The sequence below is a fragment of the Canis aureus genome, chromosome 8 (genome assembly GCF_053574225.1).
Source record: "Canis aureus isolate CA01 chromosome 8, VMU_Caureus_v.1.0, whole genome shotgun sequence".
Taxonomy (NCBI): Eukaryota; Metazoa; Chordata; class Mammalia; order Carnivora; family Canidae; genus Canis; species Canis aureus.
The window spans coordinates 69,703,113-69,730,882 of record NC_135618.1 but is presented as its reverse complement, the minus strand read 5'-3'; the positions used below and the strand labels follow the sequence as shown (position 1 = coordinate 69,730,882).

The following is a 27,770-nucleotide window of genomic DNA, read 5'->3' as shown; positions in this document are numbered from 1 at the left end:
ATCCCCAGCTGGGCCACAGGACATTGCCTTCATTTAGGAAGCTTTTATTGAGCACCTTGGGCGTGCCAGACCTGGTGCCGCTCTGGGGGACACACAGATGAGCCAGCCCTGTCCCTGGGCCAGAAGGTCATGCAGTGAGGAGGACAAGAAGTGGGGTGGGGACACAATGGGAGGGGGAGAGGCCGTGCAGGGCAGATCTTGCAGCTAGGAGCTGGGCAGAGGCCAAGAAGGTGGAGGCCAGGGTTTGGATGGATCCAAGTGACTTTCAAGGGGTAGGCAAGGATTCCTTAAACAGGACACATGTAGCATCAACTATAAAATAAATGAAAGTGCATAAATTAGACTTCATCAAAATTAAACACTTCCACTGAGCAAAAGACACTGCAGAGTGTGAAAAGGCAAAGCCCAGCATTGAGAATAGGTTTTGACAAAGACCTTGTATTCGGAACATACTTTTAAAAAATCCTACATCGGGGCACCTGGGTGGCTCGGTTGGTTAAGCATCTGCCTTCAGCTCAGGTCATGATCCTGGGGGTCCTGGTATTAAGCCCCACATCAGGCTCCCTGCTCTCTCTGCCTCTCCCTCTGCCGGTGCTCACACTGTCTCTCTCTCTCTCTTTCTCAAAAACAAATCTTAAAAAAAAAAAAAACCCAAAACTTTATGGAGAAACATTAAAAAAATTCCTACACATCAATAATGGAAAGCTAACAACCACACATGTGCCAACAAAAAAAATAATAGTCTCCAAATGGCCAAGAAAGACTTCATGAGATGCTCAGCTTCAGTGCTTATAAGGAAAACGCAAATGAAAACCTCCTTATAGAACACATTCACCGGAATGGCTAAAATTAAAAAAGATCGACAACACCAAGTATTGATGAGGATGTGGAACAAATAGAAGTCTCAGAGTTTGCTGGCAGGATTACGAAGTGTCAACCACTTTGGCAGCCTGCAGCAGTCCTTCCTCCTGAAGTTAAAATGGGTGCAGATCCTGACCTAGCACGCCCACTTCTACACAGATACCACCAGAAATGTCCACACATATCCTTGAAAAGACAAGCGTGAGAACTCACGGATCTATAAGAGTCCCAAATTGGAAGCAAAAGAAATATCCATCAAGAGAAATGACAGGGTGCCTGGGTGGCTTAGTGGGTTAACTGTGATAACTCTTGGTTTCAGCTCAGGTCATGATCTCAGGGTCATGAGATCGAGTCCTGCATCGGGCTCCATGCGGGCGTGGAGCCTGATTGACATTCTCTGATTTTCTCTCTCCCCCTCCTTCTGCCCCTCCTCCTTCTCCGCTCAAGCATTGGTGCCCAAGGGCTCTCCTGCTCTCGCTGTCTCTCAAAAAAAAGAGAGACATTTACCGAAATGAATGTAAGATGTCCACACACTGGAACGCTACACAGCAGTAAGAATAAGCTGACACACACCACAGCACGGTGACGCTGTGATCTATTATATGACTTGGAAGAAGACACATACACACAATGTGCACCTGCCTGGCTCCCTTGGTAGAGTGTGCAACTCAATCGAGGGTTGTGAGTTCGAGCCCCATGCTGGAGGTAGAGATAATGTAAAAATAAGCTCTTAAAAAAAAAAAAAGACAAACACAAAAGAAAGCACCCTTAACTTTTAAAATGATGGCATACTTTAAAATAACTTTTTAAGGGACACCTATGGGGCTCAGCGGTTGGGCGTCTGCCTTCAGCTCAGGGCGTGATCCCAGAGTCCCAGATCGAGTCCCCCATCGGGCTCCCAGCAAGGAGCCTGCTTCTCCCTCTGCCTGTGTCTCTGCCTCTCTCTCTCTCTCTCTCTCTCTCTGTCTCTCATGAATAAATAAATAAAATCTTTAAGAAAAATAACTTTTTGGGGGCAGCCCCAGTGGCTCAGCAGTTTAACTCTGCCTTCAGCCCAGGGTGTGATCTTGGAGATTCAGGATCGAGTCCCACGTCAGGCTCCCTGCATGGAGCCTGCTTCTCCCTCTGCCTGTGTCTCTGCCTCTCTTTCTCTCTATGTCTCTCATGCATAAATAAATAAAATCTTTAAAAAAAAAAGAAAGATACCTTTTTCATTAAGATAAAATTCATGTACCATAAAATCCATCATTTTAGAGTATATAATTCAGTGGCTTTTAGTATACCCACAGGGCTGTGCATCTATCACCACTATCTACATCCGGGACATTTTCATCACCCCCCAAAAGAAACCTGTTAACAGTCCCTCCTCATCCCTTTCTGTGCCAAGTCCCCAGCAACCACCAATCTACTTTCTTTTTCTATGGACCTGCCTATTCCAGACATGTCATATAAATGGAGTCATGTAGCATATGGCCTTTTGCGTCTGGCTTCTCAGCGTAATGTTTCCATGGTTCGTCTGTGTTGTGGTATTTTTCCTCTTTATACTGAATAACATTCTATTGTATGGCTAGACCACATTTTGTTTATCCACTCATCTCTTCATGGACGTTAGGGATGTTCCTACTTTGGGGCTATCATGAGTAACAGGGTCGTGAACATTCATGTGCAAGTTTTTGTGCGAGCATGTTTTTTATTCTCTTCTAGGAGTGAAATTGATGGGTCATATAGTAACTCTATATTTAAATTTTCCAGGAATTGCTAAACTGCTCTTCAGAGCATCTTTTCAAAATGACTGCACCATGTTACATGCCTGCCGGCAATGCTCCAGAATCTACTTTCTTCACATCCTCACCAGCACTGTTATTTTCTGGAGTTTTTTTTCTTTTTCAAACTTTTTTTTTTTTTTTTAAGATTTTGTTTTTTTTGTTTTTTTTTAAATATTTTTTTTTCAATTTTTATTTATTTATGATAGTCACAGAGAGAGAGAGAGAGGCAGAGACACAGGCCGAGGGAGAAGCAGGCTCCATGCACTGGGAGCCCGATGTGGGATTTGATCCCGGGTCTCCAGGATCGCGCCCTGGGCCAAAGGCAGGCGCCAAACCGCTGCGCCACCCAGGGATCCCTCTTTTTCAAACTTTTAATTTTTTTTAAGTAAGCTCTATGCCCAGTGTGGGGCTTGAACTCACAACCCAAGATCAAGAGTTGTATGCTCTACCAACAGAGCCAGCCAGGTGCCCCCACTGTTTTTTGTTTCTTTTTAAATAGCCCTCCTAGTGGATGTGAAGTGACATCTCATTTTGGTTTTGATTTGCATTTCCTTAAACGATTGATGATGCTGAGCATTTTATCACGTTCTTATTGACCATTTTTCTATCTTTTTTTGGAGAAATGTCTGTTCAGCTTCTTGGCCCATTTTTAAATTGGGTTATTTATCTTTTTTGTTGCTGAGCTGTAAGAATTCTTTATATATTTTAGATACTAGGCTCTTTAAATACACGATTTGCAAAAATGTTCTCCCATTCTGTGGGTTGTCTTTTCACTTTCTTAATAGTGTTCTTTAATGCTTATTCTTTCTTCTAAGAGTTTTATAGTTTCAGCTTCCGCATTTAGGACATCAAGACATCTTGAGGGCTTTGTTATTGTTGTCTATGGTGTGAGGTAGGGGTCCAGCTTCATTCCTTACCTATAGATATGCAGTTCTTCCAGCACCATTTGTTGGTGAGACTATGTTCCCCCTTTGAGAAGTTTTGGCACTCCTGTCAAAGATGAACTGATCAGAATTGTATGGGTTTATATCTGGACTCTCATTTCCAATCCATCTATCTCGATGTCTAAGAGTGCATACTTTTTGATTCCACTTATGTGGAGTTCGAAATCAGGTGAAACTAATTTATGGAGGCAGAAGGCAGAATAATGGTTATTTTTGGAGTAGGAAAGGGCCATGAGAGAAACCCATGGGAGTTGAAAATGCTCTATGTCTTGATCTGGTGGCAGGTACTCAGGCATAGACATGAAAGATGATCAAATGGTACCATTAAGATTTGAGCAATTAATGCACTTCACTGTATTTATGTTATATCCCAACAGGAAAGAAGGGAGCAAGAAAAAGAAAAAGAAGGCAAGAGAAAGAAAGAGGAAAGAGAGAAAGTTGGTGGGGAGGGAAGGAGGGAAAGAGAAAAGACACTATAGTCAGGATACAGGGTGGAGACGATGGGCATTGGGGGACCTGTGGGGACATGGCTTTGGTGACTGATGGCACCATGCCCTGGATGGGAGGACTCAGAGGAAAATTGGCCCTGCAGAGAGAGGCTGAGTTCAGTTTGGGGCTGAATGTGAGTGGCGAGGTGCAAGGAGCAGCTGGATGCTATGCCTATGGCTCTAGGAGGCAATGGCCAGCATGGGACGCAGAGCCAGAGCCTGTGCTAGCCTGTGAAGAGACAGCTGGCAGTGGGACAAGAAGAGGCCAGGAAGTAACCCTGAGCCCTTAGAGCAGGAGGAGGACCAGGCAGAGAGCGGTGGTCAGCAGGCTGGGGGGTGAGACCTGCCGGAGATGATCAGATGGAGGAATGCCAACAACGCGGGATCCCAAGTTCCAGGCTCCAGGCTGAGGTCTGCATGCACCCTGATGCATCTCAGCCCTGTGAGTGCAGGACAGGAAAGGGAGGCAGAGAGCTTGCCCACGGTCATTGGTGGGGCAGAGAGTGGAACCCAGGCTGCCCAGCTCTGAGCCTGCCCCTGTAAGCTCTACCCTTTACTACCCAGTGCAGTGGGATGTGGGGGTAGGGACAGAGTTTGGGGCCACAAGGAGAATGTTCCTTTCCTTGTCCCTCACCCTCCTGAGTTCCTTGTTGCCTGTGGGGGAGGTGGGGAGAGAGGTGTGCCCATCAGCCTGGAGCTCCCTGGCTCAAGGGCAAGGTCTGCGGGCCGGGGCTGGGGAAGGCCCATGGCAGAGGGGAGCAGTATTTGAGAAGAGCCCTCTCTCTGCCCAGGCCTTGTTCCTTCTGCTCTCTAAGAGTTTGGCTTTCCTGGAAGTCAGAATGTCAGCTGCCGAACCCGTCAGACCTGTTTGTGCCCTGAGGAACCAGGCCAGAGCCAAGCTAGAGGGCACAGATGCCCTGGGCACCTGCTGGCCCACCTGACACCCAGCTCCTGCAGTGACCCAGCTCCACAAGGACACCGGGCCGCCAGCGGGGAAGGCCAGAGGGGCTCTGTGTGGCTCAGGAGAGGAGACTGGGGGCCATTCCTTTGCTCATTCATTTCTCCATCCTTCAGACATCCATCCACTTACACCCCTCTGGTCCAGGGCCCAGAGATGATCTGTAATGGCAATAACGCCCACTTCTGTCCTCCATGGGCTCTGGCCTCACAGGCATGGGAGTGAGCTGACTCCCGTGGCCCAGGGAGAAGAAGGCAGGAGCAGAGCGCTGGGTCAGTTGTGAGGCTGGTAGTGGCTCCAAGGCACTGGCCTCTGCCCCTCTTGGCGACTCCACAGCATGGCTTGCTCATGGACCCTCTCCTTCTACTGTGGTTCATCGGTGATCTCGGCTGTCCCTGACCTGAGCCCACAACCAGGGGCCTTTAATCTCTCTGACTTTCCATCCAGTTCTCGAGGTACACTTGGGTTGGCCCCACAGGCCTCCCAGATAGGTCCCCACTGGATCCTCCTCTACTCCAGGAAGCTGGGGTGGGAGTTGAGTGTCCTGAAAGTCCGAAAGAAATTGGGAGCAGCATTAATAGACTAACTATGTTAGTGAGTTAATAGACTCACTATGTCTCCTGAGTCATATCTGGAATTGCTTTTTAAAGGTACAAGAACCTCCTTGTGACCTTCCTAACCTCCCCCTGCACCACCATCCTCTTGGCTCTTTGGCTCCTTGAGTGTGCACATTTCCTCCTGCCACAGGATCTTTGCATATGCTCTCCCCTCTGCCTGGAACACTCTCCCGCCTGGTACCACCCCCTCCTTGGCCCACCCACCCCACTCAGCTTTCTGTTCTCCGCTCCGCCTTGCATCCCCAGTTTCTGCTGCCTGGAATGGGTCACCCCCCCACTCCAGGGCATTTTCATGGCACCAAGTGGCGTTTGCCTTCCCGTAGGTCTTTAAGCCTGGGATCAGGTTGGATTCTGTCCTCCACCGTACCCCTAGCACCCTGCACAGGGCCTGGCACTTAGTAGTCTCTTGAGAAACATTTAATCAACTCCAGCAGGCCTGGAGAGTGGACCTGAACTGCATGAGGCCTCTGGAGGTAGCTTCTGGGGCCAGTGCTGTGGGCTCCGGGCCTCCAAGAAGGCATTACTATGGGCCAGAGCTTATGGGCAGGGCCCACAGCCAGTCCAGAGCCCACTGCTCCATGGGGGCCTGCCCCATCCATTTGGGCCTCAGTCACCCACAAACAGAATGGTATCCCATGGGCCCTGGAGGCTCAGGGATCTCCAGCCCCCTGGGCAGCAGGAAACCCTGAGGCCGTGGGCTTCCCTGGGCCTGCTAGCTGTGCTGTACGAAAGGTGACCCGTTCTCACCTGAGAGCTGGTCAGACTGGCTCTCCTGGAATTCTTGGTGGCCCCAGCCCGGGCCCGGTAGGTGACGGGCAGCAAGCCCAGGCACAGCCACGGCAGGCCTCCAATCCCCAGGGAGCTGGGTGCAGGGATCTGGCCCTGCCCTGGCCCCGCCAGCTCCCCCAGCCAGCTGGGTCTCATTGAAGGTAATTAGCCCAGGGAGCCGCCTGGGTCTTGGCATCTGATTTTCCACTGTGATCCGTCAGCCGGAGCCTTCGGACAGTGGCCCCCGTATAAATCACGAGGGGGTCGCTGTTAAGAGAAACGGCAAATTCCTTCCACCCGTGCGGCTGGCTAAATTGACTCTGAGAGCAGATTCCCTCCTGGCGCTCACTCAGGAATGGCCAAGTCCTTTGAAGGTCTTTCCAGGACGGACCCCAGGGGCTTGGAGCCGGCTGGGCGGGGACTCTCCCGGGGAGCCTCTGCTGACCGCGGGAGAGGGGGAGCCCCTCCGGCCGGCCCACGGCTGCTGGGGGGCCCTGCCGGCTCTGCCTCCGCTGGCCGTCTCTGTGGCAACCCTGGGGGTGACTCTGCACCTTTTTCACAGCCAGCAAGTGGCTGGGGTGGAGGTGGGGGGGCCCACGGAGGCCTCAGTCCAGGGACACTAGCCCTCAGCCGAATGAAACATCCCGCTGGCATTTCAGGCCTCGGAGGCCGCGGTGAAGGCAGGCGGTGAGGTTCTCGAGGCTGCCCCAGCAGCCGGAGTCTGCTTGGTGGGAAAACCTGCCCCATTCCCGCTGTGAGCTGAGCCTCGGGCTGGACCAAGATTTTAGTCTGGCTGTGGGTCAGTCTGGGCCTCTGGGGACCCCAAGTGTCCTGTCTGTGTGTCTCACACATAAAGCCTTCAAGTCTCACCTGACAAAGGTAAAGAAAAGCCCTGCACAGGACGCAGGTTGTGGTAACCTTGGCTGACTCCACAGCCCGGATGCCTGAGTTTGTATCCGACTTTGCCACTTCTGCGTGGGTTACCCTGAGCAAGTCATTTACCTCGCTGTGACTCAGTTTCCCTATCTGGAAAATGAAGATCATGGCAGTGCTATCCTCACAGGATAGCTCCTTGCTTCATGCAGGCCAGGCTTAGGGATCCAGTGGTAGACCAGCAGATATCACCCAGGCCCCCATTGAGCCCACGTCCAGAGAAAGAGAGACAGACACCAAGGCCGATAATGACATCATAAGGCGAGAAGGACTCAAGGTGGTGGAGGGATGGATGGGCAAGGGGCAGGTGAGGAGGCAGGAGGCCACCGCTATAGGCCAGGGTAAAGTTGTGTCCTAGAAGCAGGGACACTTCTGTGTCATTGGGAGTGACATGAACACAAATGCAATTTAATAACCCAGGGTGACAAGTGCAAGGTCAGGGAAGGCCTGTGCAACTGAGAAAGCACCAATCCAGCCTGGAAGGCTTCCCGGAGGAGGTGATAACCTGAAGAATGGGTAGGGGAAATGCAGACAAAGATGATGACAGGCCTCCAGGTGGAAGATGGAAAAAGGGAGTCTTCTTCCAGAGAAGTCCACTCTTGATTATATCAAGTGGAGCGGCTTAGTTTGATGTTGGTGGGGCTCCGACCAGCCCACTGCCCTTCTTAACCATCAGGACGCAGACTCCAGGCCAAGAGGATTCTTCAGCCACAGCAGCCAGCCAGACTTGAGCAATATGGTTTTGTTCACCTTCTGTATTTTTATGGTCACCTCCTATTTATGGTGTGTGGAACTAGCTTCTCATTTTTGGTAGTGAGGTTTTTAGGAAAAGCTTTCTTCAAAGAAATCTATGTACGTGAGTCGATTTAAGGACAATAGACAATATTTAAGGACAAAAATAATAAATGTGGGGGTGGGAAACCCTGAAGTTTAGGAAGAGGTGAATTCTGGAGAAGAGATTGTAAGAGGCTATTCGGAAAGCAGATGTTCTAGAACTCTCTGGAACACGAGTTCTGGAACCCCTATGCTGAAAGTGTTAGCTTGAACAAAAAGGCTCCTTCCAGTAGGGCAGGGCCAAGGGAGTGTGGCTGCTTGCTGACAGACAGACCGACAGACGGGCTCTCAGCCACGAGAGGTTGTTGCCGGGCCCTCGCGTAGGCTCGGAGTTCATGGTCTTGGAGCCAAACTCCCTGGATGAGTCAGGCGCCAGCTCAGTCCCACTGATTCGTTGTCTCCGGGGGCACTCTGCATGTTTGTTCTCCTAAAGCCCACCCAGGGTGGCACCCACTGCCCTCACTCCACCTGCCCCCTCTGCCCCAGCTCTCCCAGCTTGCTGGCTGAATTTTAGAACCCGAGTCACTCATCAGGACAGAAAGATAGGGGTACATAAAGCCCCTAGCCTGTTGCCTGGTATGCAGGGATGTCTCTCCCCTCCCACACCTGCCTGGCTGCCATGTGGGTGTGACCCAACCAAGATCACAGAGCCTGAGGCAGGCTGAGCTGGAAGGACCCTCCAGGGTCATGGAGGTGCCATGAACAGATGACAAAGCTGACAGCGAGAGGGGGCTCTCCTCTCCCAACTTCCACAGTTGTCTCCCTTCCATCCGCCCCACACCCCGAATGTATTCAGATCACATTCCTGTCCGAGTCGCGTTCCTGGGGTGATAGGTACTAATGCGCGTGTGTCAGTGGGGCTGGGAAGGGGGACAACACATTAACATGAGACTTCTTAGCTGGTGATAGGGGGCTGTGAGATGGTATTTCAGGCCTCTGGCAAGTCATGGGGGGACCTGGAGCCCCTTAGCAGGGAGATGGTTTTCAGGAGAGGAGCTGTGTCTTGTGAAGCAAGCCTTTCCCTCTCTGGGCCCCAGATCTTTCTGTGCCAAGAGGACAGTGGACTGGGGGGGAACCGTGGGCGTGGGCCTGGCGACGGAGCTGGGAGGGACAGGCCAGCCTGGAGCCACCCTAATCTGGGGCTTAGCTCTGACTTCAAAGCTGGCGGCTTCAGCTTTGTTGGAATGTCCAGCCATGGTGGGGGCAGAAGGGGGATGCCTGGTTCCCATCAAGCTCCGGAGAATAACTGTGGCCTCTTGGGGCCCATGAGGGTAGGGTAGATGTCATGGATGCAGGGCTGGGGATCTCAGTGGGCACATCTGGGGTCGGGGAGCCCCAACCCCTTATAGCAGCTGTGTCCTCAGGCCAGTGACTGAGTATCTCTGGGTCTTAGTATTCCTCCTCAGAGAAACAGGGTGAGTGGTACCTCCCTCCTAGGGCAGCTCCTCGTGTACGGTATGGCCGGGGCTTGGGAGGACCCCAGTCTGTGCAAGACCTGATGAGCGAACACAAGCTCTTGGCGCCAGGGTGGCCCTTGTGGCACCACAGCGCCATCTACTGACGGACGAGCCGCCGTGCCGGGTTCCAGCTTCCCCAAGGCCTGGGCGTCTTCTGGGCAGCCATGGGCACAAGGCTAAACATGTAATTTGGGGGCAGACAAGACTGAACGTGAGTCCTGGCTGCTGGATTTCTGGATGAGTGACAGGTTTCTTAAGTTCTTCAAATCTCGATATCCTGTTACAGACAGCAGCATACAGTTAGCGCCTCTCCACACTATGCTTTATAGGCACTCACACATATCACTCTCCCAACAACCATGGGAAGGAGAGCCTGTCACCATTCCTACTTCGCAGATGAAAAAACTGGGGCCAGAGAGGGTAAGACATTGGCCCCAGGATGCACAGCCAATAAGTGGCAGAGCTGGGATTTGAATCAGGCAGTCCGGCTCCATCAGTCCTGGCTTCTTACCACTAGGCCAAGCAAGGCAGCAGGTATAGCTGTTAGAGTCACTCCTGGTAATGGGGCTGAAACCCTTGGCTCAAGGAGGTATGCTCCAGTGACTTCAGCCCAGACTTTGCTGTTGCTCTGGGTTCACGTCCTAGCTCCGCTACTTAATATCTGTGAGATCTGCGTGTCCTTGGGCAGCCCTGGTGGTTCAGCAGTTTAGCGCCTGCCTTCAGCCCAGGGCATGATCCTGGAGACCCTGGATCGAGTCCCACGTCGGGTTCCCTGTATGGAGCCTGCTTCTCCCTCTGCCTGTGTCTCTGCCTCTCTCTCTCTCTCTCTCCCTCTAGCTTTCATGAATAAATAAATAAAATCTTAAAAAAGAGAGAGAGATCTGCGTGTACCACCCCATGCTTGGTGCTCACCATCCTCACCAATGGCTTGGTGCAAGGGTCAGAGATGAATCATGGAAGGGATCCCAGGGCCCAGCAACAGGGAGCTCTTCATCGTTTTCACTTACCAGTGATGTCCTTGTTCCAAGCAGGTGGCCCATGATGGTTCCTGTGTACCCAGAGACAGTCCATGAAACAATGCTTACACTGCACACTCCTGTGTCCCTGCAGGGCCAGAAGGTCTGCTCTGTGTTCAGGGGGAAGCAGCCTTTGTCAAGGTTCCTGTGTCCAGGAATGTGAACTGAGACTGCCTGAGCCCTAGGGACCCAAGTGGAGGGAGAAGCAGCTTCAGAGGGCTCTCATCCTAACCCTTCTGCCCGTTTGGAAACCTGCTGGAGGGAGGGGGTTGTCTCCCAGGACAAGATGGTGGCAAGAGGAAATGCCTGCCACCATATGTCATGTGATCCGCTCTGTGATCCTGGGTTTCCTGGTCTGCAGATGGGGTTACTCTGTACCTTCCAACCACTTTCAGCTCTAGAACTCTCTCACCCTTTCCTGCCTTCCTCGCAGTGCCATCAGAGTGTTGCATTAGCCAAGGACACAGTTCTAGGCCTCCAAACACCTCCCCTGCGGAGGTCCTTTTCTATGCAGTCTGGCCGCCCAGTGAGAGCAACAAGCTTCCCAGCTGCTCTGGTGGGGGATGGAAGGGCCAAGGATGGGGCCACGAGGCTCAGGTTCCCAGGGGCAACCATTCCGATCCAGCCTGCCCTCTTTCCATGTGGGCCTCCCGCTCAGCGCAGTGCCCATCCCAGAAACGCCCTCAACAGCTCTGTAATTACTGGTTCTCCTTCCTGCCCCACCCCCAAGCTTCATCAAATTTTTGCCGGCAGACAGGAGTCTGCTGTAAAAGTTGGGAAGCCCGGGCCAGCTTGAGCACATCCAGATAAAATAGAAAGGGTGAGCGGGCATCCCAGAAATCTGTCCAGCTCAGGAGACTTGGGGGACAGATCAAGCTGGTCCCAGAGTGGTCCTGGTTGGGGAGCTGAGGACACTCACTGGACTACCATCCAGGGAGGCACTCTTGGATGGAGGCTGTCTCTACGCAAACCTGTCAGTGATGGGGTGAGCTCCCTGTCACCAAGTACTGAGGGGCCTGGGTCACATGCTAGGTAGGACCTGGACCTCCACCCTGGGGTTTAGGCCTGTCACCACCTGGGAAGTGGGCCAGGCAGGCAGGAGAGCCCATTTTACAGATGAGGAATCCAAGGTCCAGAGAAGAATGGCAGCTTGGCTTTGGACACAAAGGAAGGAAGTGGCAGAGAGGATCGCAGAAGGGCTGAGGACCCCAGGATCCATGCTCTCCCTATTGCCTGCCTTGGAGTCCAGCCCCTAGCTCTGGTCTGTTTCCTGTGACTGGGCATGGAAGACACAGGTCCCCAAAGAGTGTTCAAGTTGGGGTTGCTCAGCTTGGGGATGGGCTGGTCCTGGGTCCTGAGGCAGACTCAGGGTGTAAGGGAAAGGCCCAGGAGGAAGGGGCATCTCAGATGAACCAGGATAGGGCAAAGAGGTGCAAGTGGAAAGGCAGGTGGTGGGAGGCATCTAGGGCTGCAGGGAAGCCGATGTTTCTTGAGCACCCTCCTGCTGGGCCCGATGCTGTGGTTTCACACGGTTGATGTCCCTGAAACCTGTGATTAGCAACAAGAGATCTTGACACAGACACCATATCGAGAGTACACTTTTTAAAAACCCTACATATCACTCATAGAAAGACAATAACCACCACAAAGGTCTCAAGGTGACAAAAAGGATCTCCAAACTTCATTCCTTACGAGAAAAATGCAAGTTAAAATGTCAGTAAGATACATACCTAGAAGCATGGCTAAAATGGGGGGAAAAATGGGTGCTAGGATCCCCATTCCACAGATGAGGACACTGAGGCCAAGGCTGTGCAGGGTCATCTGCCCTCAAAGTCGGCCGTCTCTCTGCTCCTGGGGTGTGGTCGGGCTGCCTTCCAAGAAGCAGACTTCTTGAATGCATGCTCTCTGCCAACCTCTAGTGGACACTGCCTTCGGCCAGGCCATGCGGGGCCCTGGGAGTCAGAGCCGACTCACGCCCAGCTTCTGTTCCTCAGCAGCCGTGTCCAGAGAGCAGTGGGCGCATCCATAAAAGTCCCTGGCATGGGCTGTACAGTCCTGGGGGGTCTGGAGGAGAGAACAGCTCTCACTGCCAGGGGTAGACACCAGTGAGCCAGAGCAGGAGGAGGTTTGGGAGGCAGCAGAGAGGCCAAGCTATGCAGGTGGTCAGGAGACGGGCCCTGAGGCTGGGAGGAGCCCTCGGGCTCAGGCAGCAGGGCCTTGGGCCTCCAGCCAGAGCTGGGCGGTCATCCCGAGGGCGTGGAGGAGCCATCCTCAAGGGCTGGGAGACCCACGTGGGCCCTGTGGTAGAGCCTCCCGATGGGGGATGGATGGAAGGCCCACGCTGTTGTCCACAGAGTGATGACTGAGGCCACTGCTGGACACGTCACGAGGCCGGACGCAGTGAGAGGTGTGCGCACCCAGTCCTGGCCTCCTGCCACGGGAGTACTTGGAGAAGTACTTGGAGAAGCCAGAGCTGCTGCTCATCTTCGAAGTAGAGCCAAGAAGCCATGCCAGGAGCGCAGAGGGCAGTGCTTCTTTGGTCATCTGAGAATTCGTCGGGGTCAGTTTGGGCTCCCAGGCCATGTCCTGTGAACTCACAGAAAGTAGGCCTCCCGTGAGCTACAGGTTAAGGAGTTCTGGAAGATTCCATCCAAGATGAAGCCACTGCTCCCCTGATCGCTGCCTTCCCCTCAGGTACCAGGAGGCCAACGGGGGACAACACCCAGATCCCTTCAGCCCCAGCCCCCAGCTACACCCAGCGTGTCAGGGCCACCAGGCTGGGGTGGTGTGTGTGTATGTGTGTGTGTGTGTGTGTGTGTGTGTGTGTGCCTGATACCAGCTAACTCTGCCAAAGCCGACTGACCAGAGCAGACAGGCTGCTGTGTCCCGGGGAGTGGGAGCTGAGGGGGCTGGGCTCCAGTTGGGCCTGGGCTTGCCATCCAGGGTGCCCTGCATCTGCCCCAGCACCCTGTGGTCCCACCCATCTGTGCCCCTATCGGGACTCGGCCGTTTGTCCATGGAGTGGGGTGTTGGCCAGACCTGGGAGGCCTAGGGACCTATGATTTGTGTCCTCCACACTGGGTCACCGAAGGCTTTAGGCTTTACGAGGCCCTCTGGCAGGCCCACTGGGTTTCCATGAGGTGAGATCATGTACCTGAATGTGCGGCCCGCCCGGCGCTGTACCTTCAAAGGGCTCCTTGTTCTCCAGGACCCAGCTGTCAGCACCCGGCTTGTTAACGGGAGCTGGTTCTTTTGGCCACTCGGCCTGGCCGGAAGCTCTGCCAGAGGCCAGGGGAGGGTGGGGGCAGCTCAGGCTTGGTCCTGAATGTGTCCACCAGGCGAAGAGCCCTGATCTCTCTGTATCCCTGGTCCCGGGGAGTGGGGAGCAGCGTATGGGAACGGAGGAGCCTTATCACAGAGGCATGCAATGATTGCCTGCTCTGTACTCTTGGGTTTCTAGATATCAGCAAGGGCTGCAGGGCTCTGATGCCTCCCCTGGGGCCCCATCACTGCCCTCAGATGCTTCCAGCCCAGGGAGCAGGACAAGTAAGTGGGTCTCAGCAACACCACACTCAGGTGGGCTCTTAGAGGGACTCCACAGATCCTCGGGAACAGAGGGAACGAATGACGGCTTGCTGTGGGGGTAGACCTCACGGAGTGGGGACTCTAAGCTCCACCTGGACTTCTGGCAGAAAAAAAAGTATGGGAGGGCAAAGGGGCGGGCGAGGATGTCTGCAAGAAGGGGCCAGGGGAAGGGCTGACTTACCTAAAGGCCTAGAAGGCCACTGGTGGGAAGCTGGCTGGGGACAAAGACAGGCACAGCTGTTGTAACCCCCCGGGGCAGGGCGGTGGAGATAGGGGTAGGGCGAGGTGGGCTGCAGGGTGCAGGCTTTAGGGACTGCCCTGGCCAGCTGGGCTCCCTGTCCAATCTTTGTTCTCCTCCTCCATCAAAAAGTTTCAATTTGATCTCTTTTGGGTTGCTATCTTACCAATCTTCCCATAATTTGTTACATGTTCTGCACCATTAGCCCATTTTTAGACTTCTTAAAACTTGCAAACTTTTAAAGAAACAAATGAATAAATAAATAAACAAAAAAGTCCACAGTGAGTTCTTGCTGTTGCTGGTTTTACTCAGTGGACTAAGTGAATAAATGCCCAGAAACACATACAAATCCTTTTACTCAGGGATTTAGGTTCAGAATGGCGATACATATTTAATGTTCTGTAGTAGGGATCGGTAAACTTCCTGCAAAGGGCCAGGTAGTTAATCTTAGCTTCTGCAGCTGTCAGGCCTTGGCTGTGACACGCAGGTCTTCCCCCGTGCCAAAGCAATGTGGCTGGTGTGTAGAGAAGATGTGCATGTTCCAACTGCACTTCACTGATGGAGACTGAATTTCAAATTTCATGTAATCTTCACGCACCAGTCACCAAACCATTCTTAACTTGCAGGCCAGACAGAAACAGGCAGCTGACTGTTTTCCATAGTTTTCTGATTCTTGTTCAAAAGAGAGAGTGGTTACTTTTTTTTAAATATTTTATTTTTAAGTAATCTCCACCCCCAGCATGAGGCTCAAACTCACAACCCTGAGATCAAGAGCTGCACTCTGCAGTCGTGCGCTGTCGACTGAGCCAGCCAGGTGCCCCTAGAGTGGTTGCTTTTTTAAAAATTAGTAAATAAGGGCAGTCTGGGTGGCTCAGTGGTTTAGTGCTGCCTTCAACCCAGGGCATGATCCTGGAGACCCAGGATCGAGTCCCACATCGGGCTCCCTGCATGGAGCCTGCTTCTCCCTCTGCCTGTGTCTCTGCCTTTATCTGTCTCTCATGAATAAATAAAATCTTTTTAAAAATTAGTAAATAATTAGAAATGCATATGTGTCTTGTAAATAGGTATACCATAAGGTTTGAGTACAAACCTTTGCTACATCAAACTGCCCCAAAACTAGGTGATATAAAGCAATAACGATCTTACTAAATCCTGTGATCCTATGAGTTAACCATGCTCAGCTGGGAGGGTCTCCTTTTTCACTCCTGCTCAATGTTTGGTTGGGACTGCAGCCACCTGGGGGCTGGACAGGGCTGGAACATCCCAGATGTAACTGGCAGCCAAAGCTGGATGTCGGTCTGAACCTTAGTGGGGATTGTCATCTAGAGTGCCTGCATGTGGCTTTCTGCATGTTCTAGAACAAGATGGCTAGATTCCAAGACAGCATATCTCAGAGAGAGGAAGCAAAAGCTGCTGGTCTTCTTAAAGGCTGGGAATGGGCCCAGCAGAGTGTCTCTTCCATGGTGTTCTGTGGGCTAAGCAGTCACAATACCAGCCTAGACTCTAAGGGAGAAGAGGTAGACCTCTTGAAGGAAGGGACCAGTATTCTGTGGACATCTTTAATTCACCAGACACCTGTCAAGGTCAACAGGTGGATGGGCTGAATGGCTATGGATTTCAAGTGATTGTCAGATGCTCGAATGTTCAGGGGACACACTAATGAACACCACAGCCAGCAGCCCATGGACACGCTTCTAGCCAGGTAACATTTTTTGAGCACCTACGATGGGCTCATTAGAAGTACAATACTGTATCCCATTAATACCCTACTATGTCAAGTAGAAACTGTTGTTGGTCTAATTTCACAGACAAGAAAACAGAGTCTCCACCTGAGATGGGCTAAGTCCCAGGGTCCATAGGACACTCCAGAATGAGGTCCAGGTCCGTGGTACACAGAATAAAGCCCAGGTTGTAGTGTTGCCAGAGTCTGGGACTCAGAGGGAGATTAGAGCTAGGGCGGAATGGCTTAGTGGTGGGAAGTAACTTATCCAGGATCAACCTTGGAGTCTCGAGTGGACAAGAACTGAAGGCCCCTCACCCCAGAGGGCTCACTTTATCTCCATCCTGGGGCTTGGACAGACAGTTCTGCATTCTCACTCAGACTTGCAAGGTGGACCGGTCAGCTTCTCTGAGCTTCGGGTTCCTCAGTGGCCAACAGATCAAATCAATGGCTTCCTCTTGGAGCTGTGGCAAAGGTCAAACAAGACAAAAATCACCACCGCTATTATTTTGGAGTGTCTGGAGCTGGATGGACAAGAACTGCTCCCTTAGTATGTGGAGTCCAGCAATTTTCTCATCTATAAAATGGGCCGCGGTGTTGTGAGATAATGTGGGTTGTGCACATAGCCCAGGGCAGCCCTGCCATCCTCTGAGCTGGTACGGAGAGTGTCCCAAAGTCCCAGCCCATCGTGCTCCATCCTATTGTGCCCCACAGCAGCGCCCAACAAATATCGAATGCGTTAGTGAATGAACATGTCCTAGAATCCCTGTGAAGGAGAATGATGAGGGGCAGATTCAGTATTGTGCTGGCAAATGGGGGGGGGGGGGCAATGTGTAGCATCTGTCAATCCCCAGGTATAAATGCTCTCACTGTGGCTGATTCCAAGATGTCATCATGACGTTGGTTTACTGAGAGATGAGCACAGCTCTTGGATCTGGCATGAGCAGGTCCCAGCACCACTGGGTGAGCCTTCACCCTGTCCTCCCACTCTCTGGAGCAGGCTGGGGCAGGTGGGCACACATGCACATCCAGCAGGTATGCATAACAAAGCAGTGGGCTGGCGACCATGGGGGAGAAAGGACCCAGATGTAGACATGCCCTGAAACTCAGGAGGGCTGGCTGGTGGCTTTACTGATTCATCGCTACCCTCTCCCCAAAATAAAATCAAGGCATTTTACAGCAATGAAGGCTGAGTGATTAAATAGGATTTGGGGCTGATAAATGTTAATGCTTGGAAGGACTAGAATAAGGCTAAGAACAAGGTTAAGGCCCAAATTATTGCCACAATGTACTTTCCTCCCTCCGCTCTCTGGGGCTGCCTCCCCTCTCTTGTGGCCTCTGTGATGCACTCAGCCTTCTGTGCCAGACTAACAGCTGGGAGGTGACAGTCTGGGGAAGCCTAGAGGGGGACCCAGGCTGGGGAAGAGAAAGCTCAGTGCTACCACTGCCATCTTCGGGTTTTCGATGGAGACATTCTACGACAGCAGGAATAAACAAAGTCCAGGGGCAGGACCACAGCCAACATGGACCTCCATCCATGGAAGAGTAGCTCATAGTCAGTGCTATCCATGGAGGACCCTCACTGCCTGGACAGGGGAAGGGTGTAAGCAGGTGCTGAATAGCCACTGACTGGCACTTTGCTGGGATGACTTGGGGGCCCTGAGTACAGGCTGTTGACTGGTCAGTACAAGGTAGAGGTTAGGAATGTGTCTTTGGTCCCACATCCCAGTTCAGCAGCTTCCTAGTCATGGAGTCATGATTTAACCTCTCTGTGCCTAGGTTTCCTGCCTCCTCACCTCCACCTCCATGTCCATGCCCTGTGGGTGGACTCCTGGTGGAGATGTTCCTGGTCTCCTAGGATTTCCAAAGCAAGCTGAGTTTGAGGGCAGAAGGTGCATCAGTGGTGGTAAGAAACAGCAGCCCTTTGGGGCTGCAATCCCAAGACTTGAGCTCCTCCTTGCTCCCTCAGCTCCTGCCTATGTCTCTCTGATGCTGCTGCTGACTTCTCCCTGGGAATGGGTCCCAGAGGCAGGTCTTGCTTCTGAGCCCCCTCTTGGTCCCTCAGATCCTAAGGTCCCTCAGGTTTGGCACATAGGAGGCCTCAGTGAGTGCTTCTTAAGAGAATGGACAAAAGGTTAGATGGATGGATGGATGGATGGAAGGATGAGTTGATAATGGATGGGTCACTGGACAGATGGGTGGATGGAAGGAAGAAGGCAGATGGATGGTAATGGCTTTAATATAATTCCAAATCATCTCAACTTCTTTATTTTGTTTTTTTTTTTTTTTTTTTAATATTTTTATTTATTTATGATAGTCACAGAGAGAGAGAGAGGCAGAGACACAGGCAGAGGGAGAAGCAGGCTCCATGCACCGGGAGCCCGATGTGGGATTCGATCCCGGGTCTCCAGGATCGCGCCCTGGGCCAAAGGCAGGCGCCAAACCACTGCGCCACCCAGGGATCCCAACTTCTTTATTTTGCTTTATCCTCCTAACTCTGTTTTGCAGGCAGGGCTAGAACCATTAATCTCATTCTACAGAATTGAACATTGAGGCTCAGAAAAGCAAAGTGACTTGCTCTGTGTCACACAGGGAGGAAGTGACTGAGACACATGTCACGATTAGTCTCTTGACACTGTTCCTGCTGCCTTTTCCAATAAGCTCCATCTGCCCCCTGATTCATTCATGTATTCGGGCAATCACTGTCACTTGCTGAAGGCTGAAGGCTGTTTGGGGCCACTCGGTACTGGGGACCCGGAGATGCAGCAGATCTGCTCCCTGGCTTTGTGGAGCTCCTAGGCCCATAAAGAGCTTGATGGGATTAGGGCAGAGGCAGGGAGCACCAACTCTTCTGGGAGGAGGAATGTGACTCTGTGTCTCTGAGGAGATGAGGCAGGACAGGACATGGAAGGAGGTGCCGGGATTGGCCAGGTAGAGAAAGATAAGGCCATTGATTTCGGGCCCAGGCTGTGTGGGGACCCAGGATCACAGAGGCAGCTCTGGTCTGAGACAATCCGGGCATTGTGGGCAGCTGAAGGGTGGCTGACTGGCAGGGGCATTGCCAGGGAAGCTGGTGGGGATGGATCTGCAGGGCTCTGAGCACCGAGCCGTGGAGCTGGAACCTCACCTGAGGCAGCAGGGAGATGCTGAAGGGTGGAGGTCTGGGGGGGCCCCTGCTGACAGAAGAAGGCTGTTGGCCCTCACCCAGGCTGCCTCTTGGTCCCCTGCCCCTCAGGCCTGCCCTTGGCACCAGGCCACCCCCAGACTCCACGACCTGGGCTGGGCCTAGGCCCCTGGTGTCGCCCTCCCTTCCCCCCGGGGGCAGGGTGAAAGGCAGCCAGAGCAGAGGCCCACCCACGACTGCCCACCCCAGGAGCATGGCCCTTGCTGCCAAAGGGCCGCCAGGCACGCTGGAAGACCCCAGGGCTGGGTTTAGGAGGCACAGCGCCTCAGAAGCTGCCTCAACGGGCGAGGCCGCGACGCCAGGTGCGCCCCAGCGCTCATTAGGCCTCGGTGCGCGGCCCAGGCTTCGGTGTGTTTCTGAGAATCCCTGAAGAAGAAACAAATCAAAGTCTGGGGATTGAAAAACAAGAATGGGGAGATATAAAACAAGATTTCTATCTAAATAATTTCCTCTAATTGCTGGTAAGAGACATTAATTTTCCTTTTGAAGCTCCCCGCGGCCCCGGGCGCCTCAGGACGTGCCAAGATGGCAGCCCGTCTAGCCGGATTATTTCACCGCCCGCCCGCAGGGCTGGCGCGGTGCCCACCTCGGGGCGGGCGGGGTGGCAGGCTGGGTGCCGCTCAGCTCAGGGTGCGGGGGAGAGAGGGAGCCCTAGACCTGGACGCCGAGGTCCAAGCATAAGGGGCCCTGGGAGCTCCGAGTCTCGGGCCAGGCCCCCTGACCTCACGCCACCCCCGTTGGAGGCAGGAGCGTCAGGATCCTGGGAGGCCCGGGCCCCTCTTCTTTGCTGCAGAACTCCCGGGCCGTTGGACATGCTAGGCAAGAGCAGGGTGGAAGCCTGAGGGACTGCTGTCTCTCATGCCTTCCCTGCCCCTGGCTGCGGCCCCCACAGAGGACAAAGCCAGGCGAGGCCAGCAGAGATGAGGCTGTGGTGAGAGAGGCCCAAGCGAGGGCCCACCTGTCCACAGCCCCTCACAGCTCCCCTGGGTGGATGGATGGAAGGAAGTAGGCCTCATCATCATCCCATTTTACAGATGACCAGCTGAGGTTCGAGGTTGGAGCAAAGTCTCACAGTAAGAGGCTGACTGGCGCTTCTGTCCCCAAGTCCCAGTCCTCAAATAGCACCAGAGGAAAGCACACGGGAAAATCCACATTCGTTAGCAGCACATTCAAGGCAATCCCGATCTGTGCCCAGCTCACATCTTCTCTCTTTTCCAATTGTCCCTTGTCCTATTTCCCTCACTTGGCTTGGCTCCCTTGGGTTTCCCCAACCCTGGGCATTCCCTCCCAGCATTGGTCACAGCGACTGCCACCGCCCCTCATAGCTGGTGCTTCTGCCTGCCTGTGAGCACCTCAGGTATGGGCTGTGTCTGAGCCCCCTCTGTGGCCCATGTCCAGCCTGGGGTTCACATCCACCAGGGGTACAGGGATGCTGGGTGGAAGGAAGTGCCGGATGGAAGGCAGTGGTGTGGGGCCTTTCAGCTGGTGATGGAACTCACATTGTCTTTTACCCTAAGAGATTTTTCCTTCCCTTTTGATCTCTTGCAATTTATGAAAAATAGAACACATGTGTTCCTGATTAATTTCTACAAAATCACGGAAATGTTGACTTTTTTTTTTAATTCTTTTTTTAATGTTGACTTTTTAAAAGTCATTTTATATGGAGGCTCCCTTTAGATTCTTTCAAGCCTTCCTTTGAGTTTGGGGAGGAGAAGCATCACCCTGCCACCTCCAACCTCCCATCAACATTTGAAGAAGCAGCCCTGTCACAAAGCTGGCCCCGGTGGGCAGGTGTCCCCGGTCGTCCTCACCTCGCTTACTTTCCTGCTTGGCTCCCCATGGCCGTCAAGATGAAGTCTGGCTCCTTATCCTGGCATTCAAGGCCTCTACACCTGGCCCTCCTGGCCTCTCTGGGCCCCCTCTCCTCCCCCAGGCACCCTGATACCCAGCCTCACTGACCTTCCACTTGCTCCCAAAACAAGCCAGTCTATTTCTTTCCCTATTCTTTTGCACATACTGCTCCCTCTGCTGGGACTGCTCTTTGCATCCCACTTTCTCTACCTGACAACCTTCTACTCACCCTTCAAAACCCAGGCCCAGTGTTCCCTCATCTGTTCAGCATTTGCTGCCTCACCCAGGCAGCCCCTTGTGGTTACCCCAGCATTCCAAGAAGTGAGTCCTCATTTGACCAAAGAGGCACAGACACACTGCCTCTGGCTTGCCTCCCAGGGTCACTGACCTGGGTGTGCAAAGATGAAAGGCTGGTATGTCGTGGTAAGAAGTAATAAAAGGGGAAAGACAAACCCTCCTCAAATGAAAGCCATGCACAGTGTTTATTTTTGGTATTTTATGGGGTGCTTTTGAGAATGGGAGATGGAAAAAGAGAGTTCCACTAGGGACAAGCAACAGATTTCACCCTTGGGGTGGGAGGAAGGAGAAACAACAGCCCCTCACTTGTCCAGTGCTGAACTCTGGGTCCTGCCTGGATTCCAGAGGAGGCAAAGTTGCTGCCCCAGCCCAGAGCTGGTCACCGGGAGGATTTTAGACCCCAACAGAGGGTTCCCTCTGGCTCTACCACATCTCTCCTCCCCACCCCCACGTAGAACCCCTTCTCGAGTGCTTTGTAGCTAACCTTGTAGGGTGGGGCGGGATGAATATGATCCCCATTTTACAGATGTGCAAGTTGAGACCCAGGCATGAAAGGGTTGGCTTAAGGCCACATGCTAAATTAGCAGCCAGGCAAAGACTAGAACTCAGGGCGTCTGTCCCTACAGTTTAGACTGGTTTCATTCTAGCCCAGCTGTCTTCAGCCATGGAGGGATGGCCCCGGGGGTCTCCGACCCCTCGCGCTGGTAGCAGAGGGTACCACAGCAGTCTGTTTCCTCCAGCCACACCAGGCCCTGCCCTCTTGGATATCCTGCTTCCCAGCCTTACCATGCCCCACTGCTTCTATGCTTGACAAGGAGGGCAGACCACACATGAGGACTTCCAGTCAGGAAACCACATGGCCCAGCTATGGGAGGTTGTTCAGTGGGTGGGTGGGCCCCAGAAACAAAGGAGACCCTCATATGCCAGTCTGCCTCCTCCTTCTCCAGCCACAGTGCAGAGGACCACCAGTAGCCTACTCTGTCCCCACAACTCACAAGAACCAGGGAAATCACAGAGGGCTTCCTGCAAGCAGCACCCAGCTGTGGATGGGAGCCTTCCTCTCATTCTCTCGACTAATGAAGCCCACAACAGAGGCTGGGAGGATCCAGGGACTGGAAAGGCCATGGGTGCTGTTCAGTGTCAGCCCCAGGGAGGGCTGGGTGGTGGGAGCATGTAGGAGACCGCGTGGCCCTAAGAGAGCATACATTATATCACAGAAAATGGTGCAACCTCTATGAACCCCACTTCCTGAGCACCTATTCCTAACCCAGCTCTGTACCCTTCTAGAACCACCACAGAATTCTGAGTGTGACCTCACTTGCCCCATTTTACATAGAAGAAAACTAAGAAGCTTGGGAAAGATCCAAGGGCTGCCTCGACGAGGTTTGGAGGGGTCGACAGGGGATCTGAAACGTCTCTGACCCATCTCTTTGACCTCAGAGCCTGCACCCTGACCCAGGGGAATGGCTACTTAGAGTGGCGGGAGCACCCCAGGGCCCTCCCCATCAGGGAGGTTGCTAAGTTTGGAGGAGAGGCTGCTAAACTGGCCCCAAAAGGCATCTCTGGTGCATAGCCTCGTGCCACCCCAGGCAGGTCCCATGGGGCCGGGGCCACCATGTGCCACTTTGGAAGAGGGCTGGGCATAAATCAGCCCATCCTGGTCCACGCGCACCTCTGCCACCTTGAGGCTCAGCCAGAGCCCACCCCAGCCCTCTCTGGTGACTCGCACTTCGTTAAGCAGTCAACAAACACGCACCAACTAGCCATGTGCAACAGTGCAAAGGCAAAAGTGCAAATGCTCACCGACTAGCCACGTGGTCTCCCCGCGTGCCTGTCCTCTGGCTGCAGGGGTCTTGGAGGGACACACACACTCCAGATAATGAAGCTCTAAGGGGTAAAGGAGACACCCCGTGCGGAACTTTGCAGGAGAAAAATTAAAGATTTGTCTTGGGTTAAGCAACAGAGCTGTGAGGCTTCCACTGACGTCGATTACCTGAGAATCATCCTCCAGGGTCAGAAAGTCGTGGGAACTAGGGGTTATTGTGCCCATCCTGCAGACGGATGCACTGAGGCCGAGAGAAGGGACTGGGCCGCAGTCTCCAGTTACAGAACCGCTTCAATCGGGAGTCTGACTCCAGACCCCATCGGGTTTTCCTGGCATCTTGCATTGTTGGCAAGTTGCAAACCACCCACAGGGCCCCAGGCCCATGGGAGGGGGGAGGCGAGGAACAGGACAGCCTGCTTTTAAAAATTGCATGTTGTTAAAACCCCATCAGGCCGGTGTAAACCATGATATGTGGCAAGGCTGCTGTTCGGCAAAGCACAAAGGAGGCCTAAAGTGGGAGAGACGGGTAGGCCCCCCAAGATTGCGGCAGGATGTGCACAGGGGCACAAGGGCAGCATGTGGGGCCGGCTGTCAGATGCTCCACCTGCAGCATAACGGATGGCAGGTAGGGGCGGCCAGGAAGACAGAGAAGGAGGAGGAGAGAGGCCTGATTTACAGGCACCAGGGAAGAAAATGCAGCCAAGATTTATGGAGACTCAAGTGACTCGTTGGAGCCGAGTTTATTATCCATCACGTGCATCTGAATGTGTATTTATGACTTTCCAAATGATCCTGTCTCACTGAAAATTATGTCCAAAGAACATCCACAGCAGTTCATCTGCATTGAGAAAGCCTGATCCAGACTGGAGTTCAAGGCTGCTGCTAGTCACCCAGGGAGGCTGGGGGCTGGTCTCACTTGTGTGTGCACAGGTTCAAGAAGCGGACACCAGCCGGTGGACACTCTGAGCTGGGCCTTGCACTGGAGCCAGTGTGCAGAATTGAACCCATCTCCTAAGGCCCCTGCTGGCATCCTCCTCCCCACCCTCCTGCCAGGCACTGAGCGAGGTGCTAGAACCCACAGTTCCACTAAGGAGCAGAGAAGGAGGGTGAGAATGCTAATTCTGTCACTTGACTGCTAAGTGACCGTGGGCAAGCCACTTAACCTCTCTGAGCCTCGGTTTCCTCATCCAGAAAAAGGAAGTAATACTTATGGTAACCCCAGAGAGTAATTAGTCATACAGGATACTGCATGTGAAGTGTTGAGCGTGGTCCTGGCATTCGTTAAGTGCCCACGAACATTATTTTTCTGCTAATATCATGGTTAACACTCTAAGCATCATACGCAGTGTTTGGCACAACCTGACCATCAGACCAAACAAAATAAGACAAATTTCTGGCTGAAGCCCCATTCAGTAAAAGAACGACCATTTACCTGCTTTGCACACATCGGACACCAGAGAGGTAGGCCCAGCCAATCAGATCACCACCTAAAAGGTTTTTTTCCTTCTCTTGGAACTTTATGAATGCATGAAAGAACCGATTGTCAACGGCTTGACTTGCTTGGGTGTCAGGCCTGTAGATGACTTAACTAAGCTCTGAACTTTGTCACAGCTGGAATGTTGCTTCCTTTTATTTTATTTTTTTTTTAAGATTTTATTTATTTATTCGTGAGAGACACAGAGAGAGAGGCAGAGACACAGGCAGAGGGAGAAGCAGGCTCCCTCCAGGGAGCCCGATGTGGGACCCAATCCCGGGACTCCAGGATCACACCCTGGGCTGAAGCCAGATGCTCAATCCCTGAGCCACCCAGGCATCCCAGAATGTCGCTTCCTTATGTGTCAGTAAGTGGCAGCCACTCTAAACGCTGGAAGTGCCTCGCCTGCTGCCCTGGCCACCGAACCCCTCCACCAGGACCCCTTGATTAGGGGGTGTCTTAATTTGTATTGCCCACAGATTAGAGCCTAAGACAAGGTCTTGGGAATTTATTTGAGAGGTATCTCAGGAAATATGTATAAGGAGCAAGGGGAGTGTTGGGAGAAAGATGAAAAGCAGCAGATAACTACTCTAAGCTTTGGGGGCTTGATTCTGTAGGGACCCCTGAGAAGAGTACAGAAAGTCTTCCAGAGCTGACTTTTCTGGAAGAAGGAGGATGGAACATTCATCCATTGCCTCCTGTGCCCCAGTGGCTAAGTGTTTCCCTTGGGAGTATTAACTCTCCCCCCAGTTCTGCCTGCAGTGTTTGCTCAAAGACTCAACAGGCCCTTGTTGTTGGAGAGGACCGTGAGCCAGAGGGGGTAAGGACACATGTCACAGGCTTACATGTGATACTGTCAGTGTGCCCGAGCTCACCTAAAACTGGCCACCCAGCTGCTGTCCAAACAGAGGGAAGCTGAGGGGGTGTCACACGGGGACACCCAAAAGCACCTGCTATAGTTCACCCCTTACAACATTCAGATACATCTGTGCCCACATTAAGTCCTCTATGACAGGGATCCCTGGGTGGCGCAGTGGTTTGGTGCCTGCCTTTGGCCCAGGGCATGATCCTGGAGACCCGGGATCGAATCCCACATCGGGCTCCCGGTGCATGGAGGCTGCTTCTCCCTCTGCCTGTGTCTCTGCCTCTCTCTCTCGCTCTCTCTGTGACTATCATAAATAAATAAAAATTAAAAAAAAAAAGTCCTCTATGACATTGGGTCTTCAGGTGGCAGACAGCCATAATCTCTAAAAACTTTAACATGGGATTCTGGGAGGATATGGAGTAGGAGGCACCAGGAATCTGTCCCTCCACCTAGACAGCAATTGCACTGGATAGAATCTGTCTGATATAAATATTTTGGGGCTCTGGAGTCTATTGAAGGCTTCACCTTCCAAGGGAAGCCTTAGATGGTAAATTGCAGTTGATTTGGAGATGAGTGATAAAGCAAATAAAAAAAAGTGGACCATATATGATTCAACCATAAGGTGGAGGAAGCACTTACACCTGCCACAACATGCATGAGCCTTGAGAACATGATGCTCAGTCAGAGAAGCCAGACTCAAAGCCCACAGACTGTGTGATTCCATTTGTATGAAGCATCCAGAACAGGCAAATCCAGAGCCAGAAACCAGATGAGTAGTCGGGGGGGCCAGAGAGCATGAAGGGATTGGGAGTGATGGCTAAAGGATATGGTTGTTTTTTTTGGGGGGGGGGTAGGCTATAAGAATGTTCTAAAGTTGATTGTCCTGATAGTTGCACAAAACCATGAATAGATTAAAAGCCAGTGAACTGTTCACTGTAGGTGGGTGAATTGTAGGCATAGGAATTATATCTCAATAAAGCTGTTTTAAAAGAATTTTTTTGACTGCAGTTGATTTTAGTCACTTTAAGCTCATAGCACAGTAGCAGCTACCCATCCGCACCCCTATCCCCACAGCAGGCAGCTATACCCATGTGCCTGGGGCAGCGTAACTTGCAGGAGCTAGGGTGGGGGGAAAATCTCTAAGACATTCAAAACAACTGCCCATTTGGGGAAATTTAGAAAGTGATCAGCATGCTCAGAGAAAGGCTCAGAAAAGATCTGAGAAGGCTTTACGTTTACACCCGCCTCAGCTTGATCTTTAGCACAGAGACAGCCTTTAACCATTGAAACAACAAACAACAACAACAACAACAACAACAATAAAAACCGCAAACCTGGAGGGAGAGTGAGAGTAGATTTCCAGAGTTACCACACAATTAGATTCAAATGTCCAGTTCTCAACAACAACAACATATCTCAAGGCATACCAAAGAAACAGGAAAGTACAGCCCAATCAAAGGGAAAAAATAATTCACCAGAAACTCTCCCTGAAAGTGACCCAATGGCAGATAGACAGACAAAGACTTCAAAACATCTATCAATGATGCACAAAGAACTAAAGGATGATATGGAGGATGTCAAGAAAATGACATGTGAACAAAATGGAAGTACTGTAAGGAGATCAAAACCAGAAAGATTCTGGAGCTAAAAAGTCCAACAATTTTTTAAAAAGATTTTATTTATTTATTCACAAGAGACACACACACACAGAGGCAGAGACACAGGCAGAGGGAGAAGCAGGCTCCACGCAGGGAGCCCGACACGGAACTCGATCCCGGGACTCTAGGATCACACCCTGGGCTGAAGGCAGGTGCTAAACCGCTGGGCCACCAGGGCTGCCCAAAAGTCCAACAATTGAAATGAAAAATTCACTAGAGGGATTCAAAGGCAGATTTGAACAGGCAAGAGAAAAGAATTAGTGAACCTGAAGATAGGACCATGGAAATTATTGAAGCCAAGGAACAGAAACAAAAAAGGTTGAACAAAAGTAACCAGAGCCCAAGAGACCTATGGGACACCATCAAAAGGACCAACATATGCACTGTGGGAATCCCAGAAGGAGAAGAGAGTGAAAGGGGCAGAGAATATT

The 27,770-nt window shown here is 52.3% G+C and overlaps 1 protein-coding gene and 1 long non-coding RNA gene across 3 annotated transcripts in view; both read right to left on the bottom strand.

The window, feature by feature from the left end:
* Positions 1–12,295: 12,295 nt before the first annotated feature.
* LOC144319663 (uncharacterized) lies at positions 12,296–14,603 on the bottom strand. Of its 2 annotated transcripts, XR_013385424.1 has the most exons (3): positions 14,409–14,603; positions 13,797–13,920; positions 12,296–13,228 (listed from the first exon to the last, which is right to left on the bottom strand). It is a non-coding gene; the product is annotated as an uncharacterized LOC144319663 (long non-coding RNA). The 2 variants fall into 2 exon arrangements; XR_013385423.1 differs by lacking the exon at positions 14,409–14,603 and having other exon boundaries at positions 13,797–14,400.
* A 144-nt stretch (positions 14,604–14,747) lies between these two features.
* Positions 14,748–27,770, bottom strand: part of COL26A1 (collagen type XXVI alpha 1 chain) — a 196,900-nt gene continuing 183,877 nt past the window's right edge. Inside the window, exon 12 of the mRNA XM_077908102.1 lies at positions 14,748–15,137. Within this exon, the coding sequence (XP_077764228.1) occupies positions 15,081–15,137 (57 nt within the window). The 3' untranslated portion in view covers positions 14,748–15,080. The remainder of the gene's footprint in view (positions 15,138–27,770) is intronic.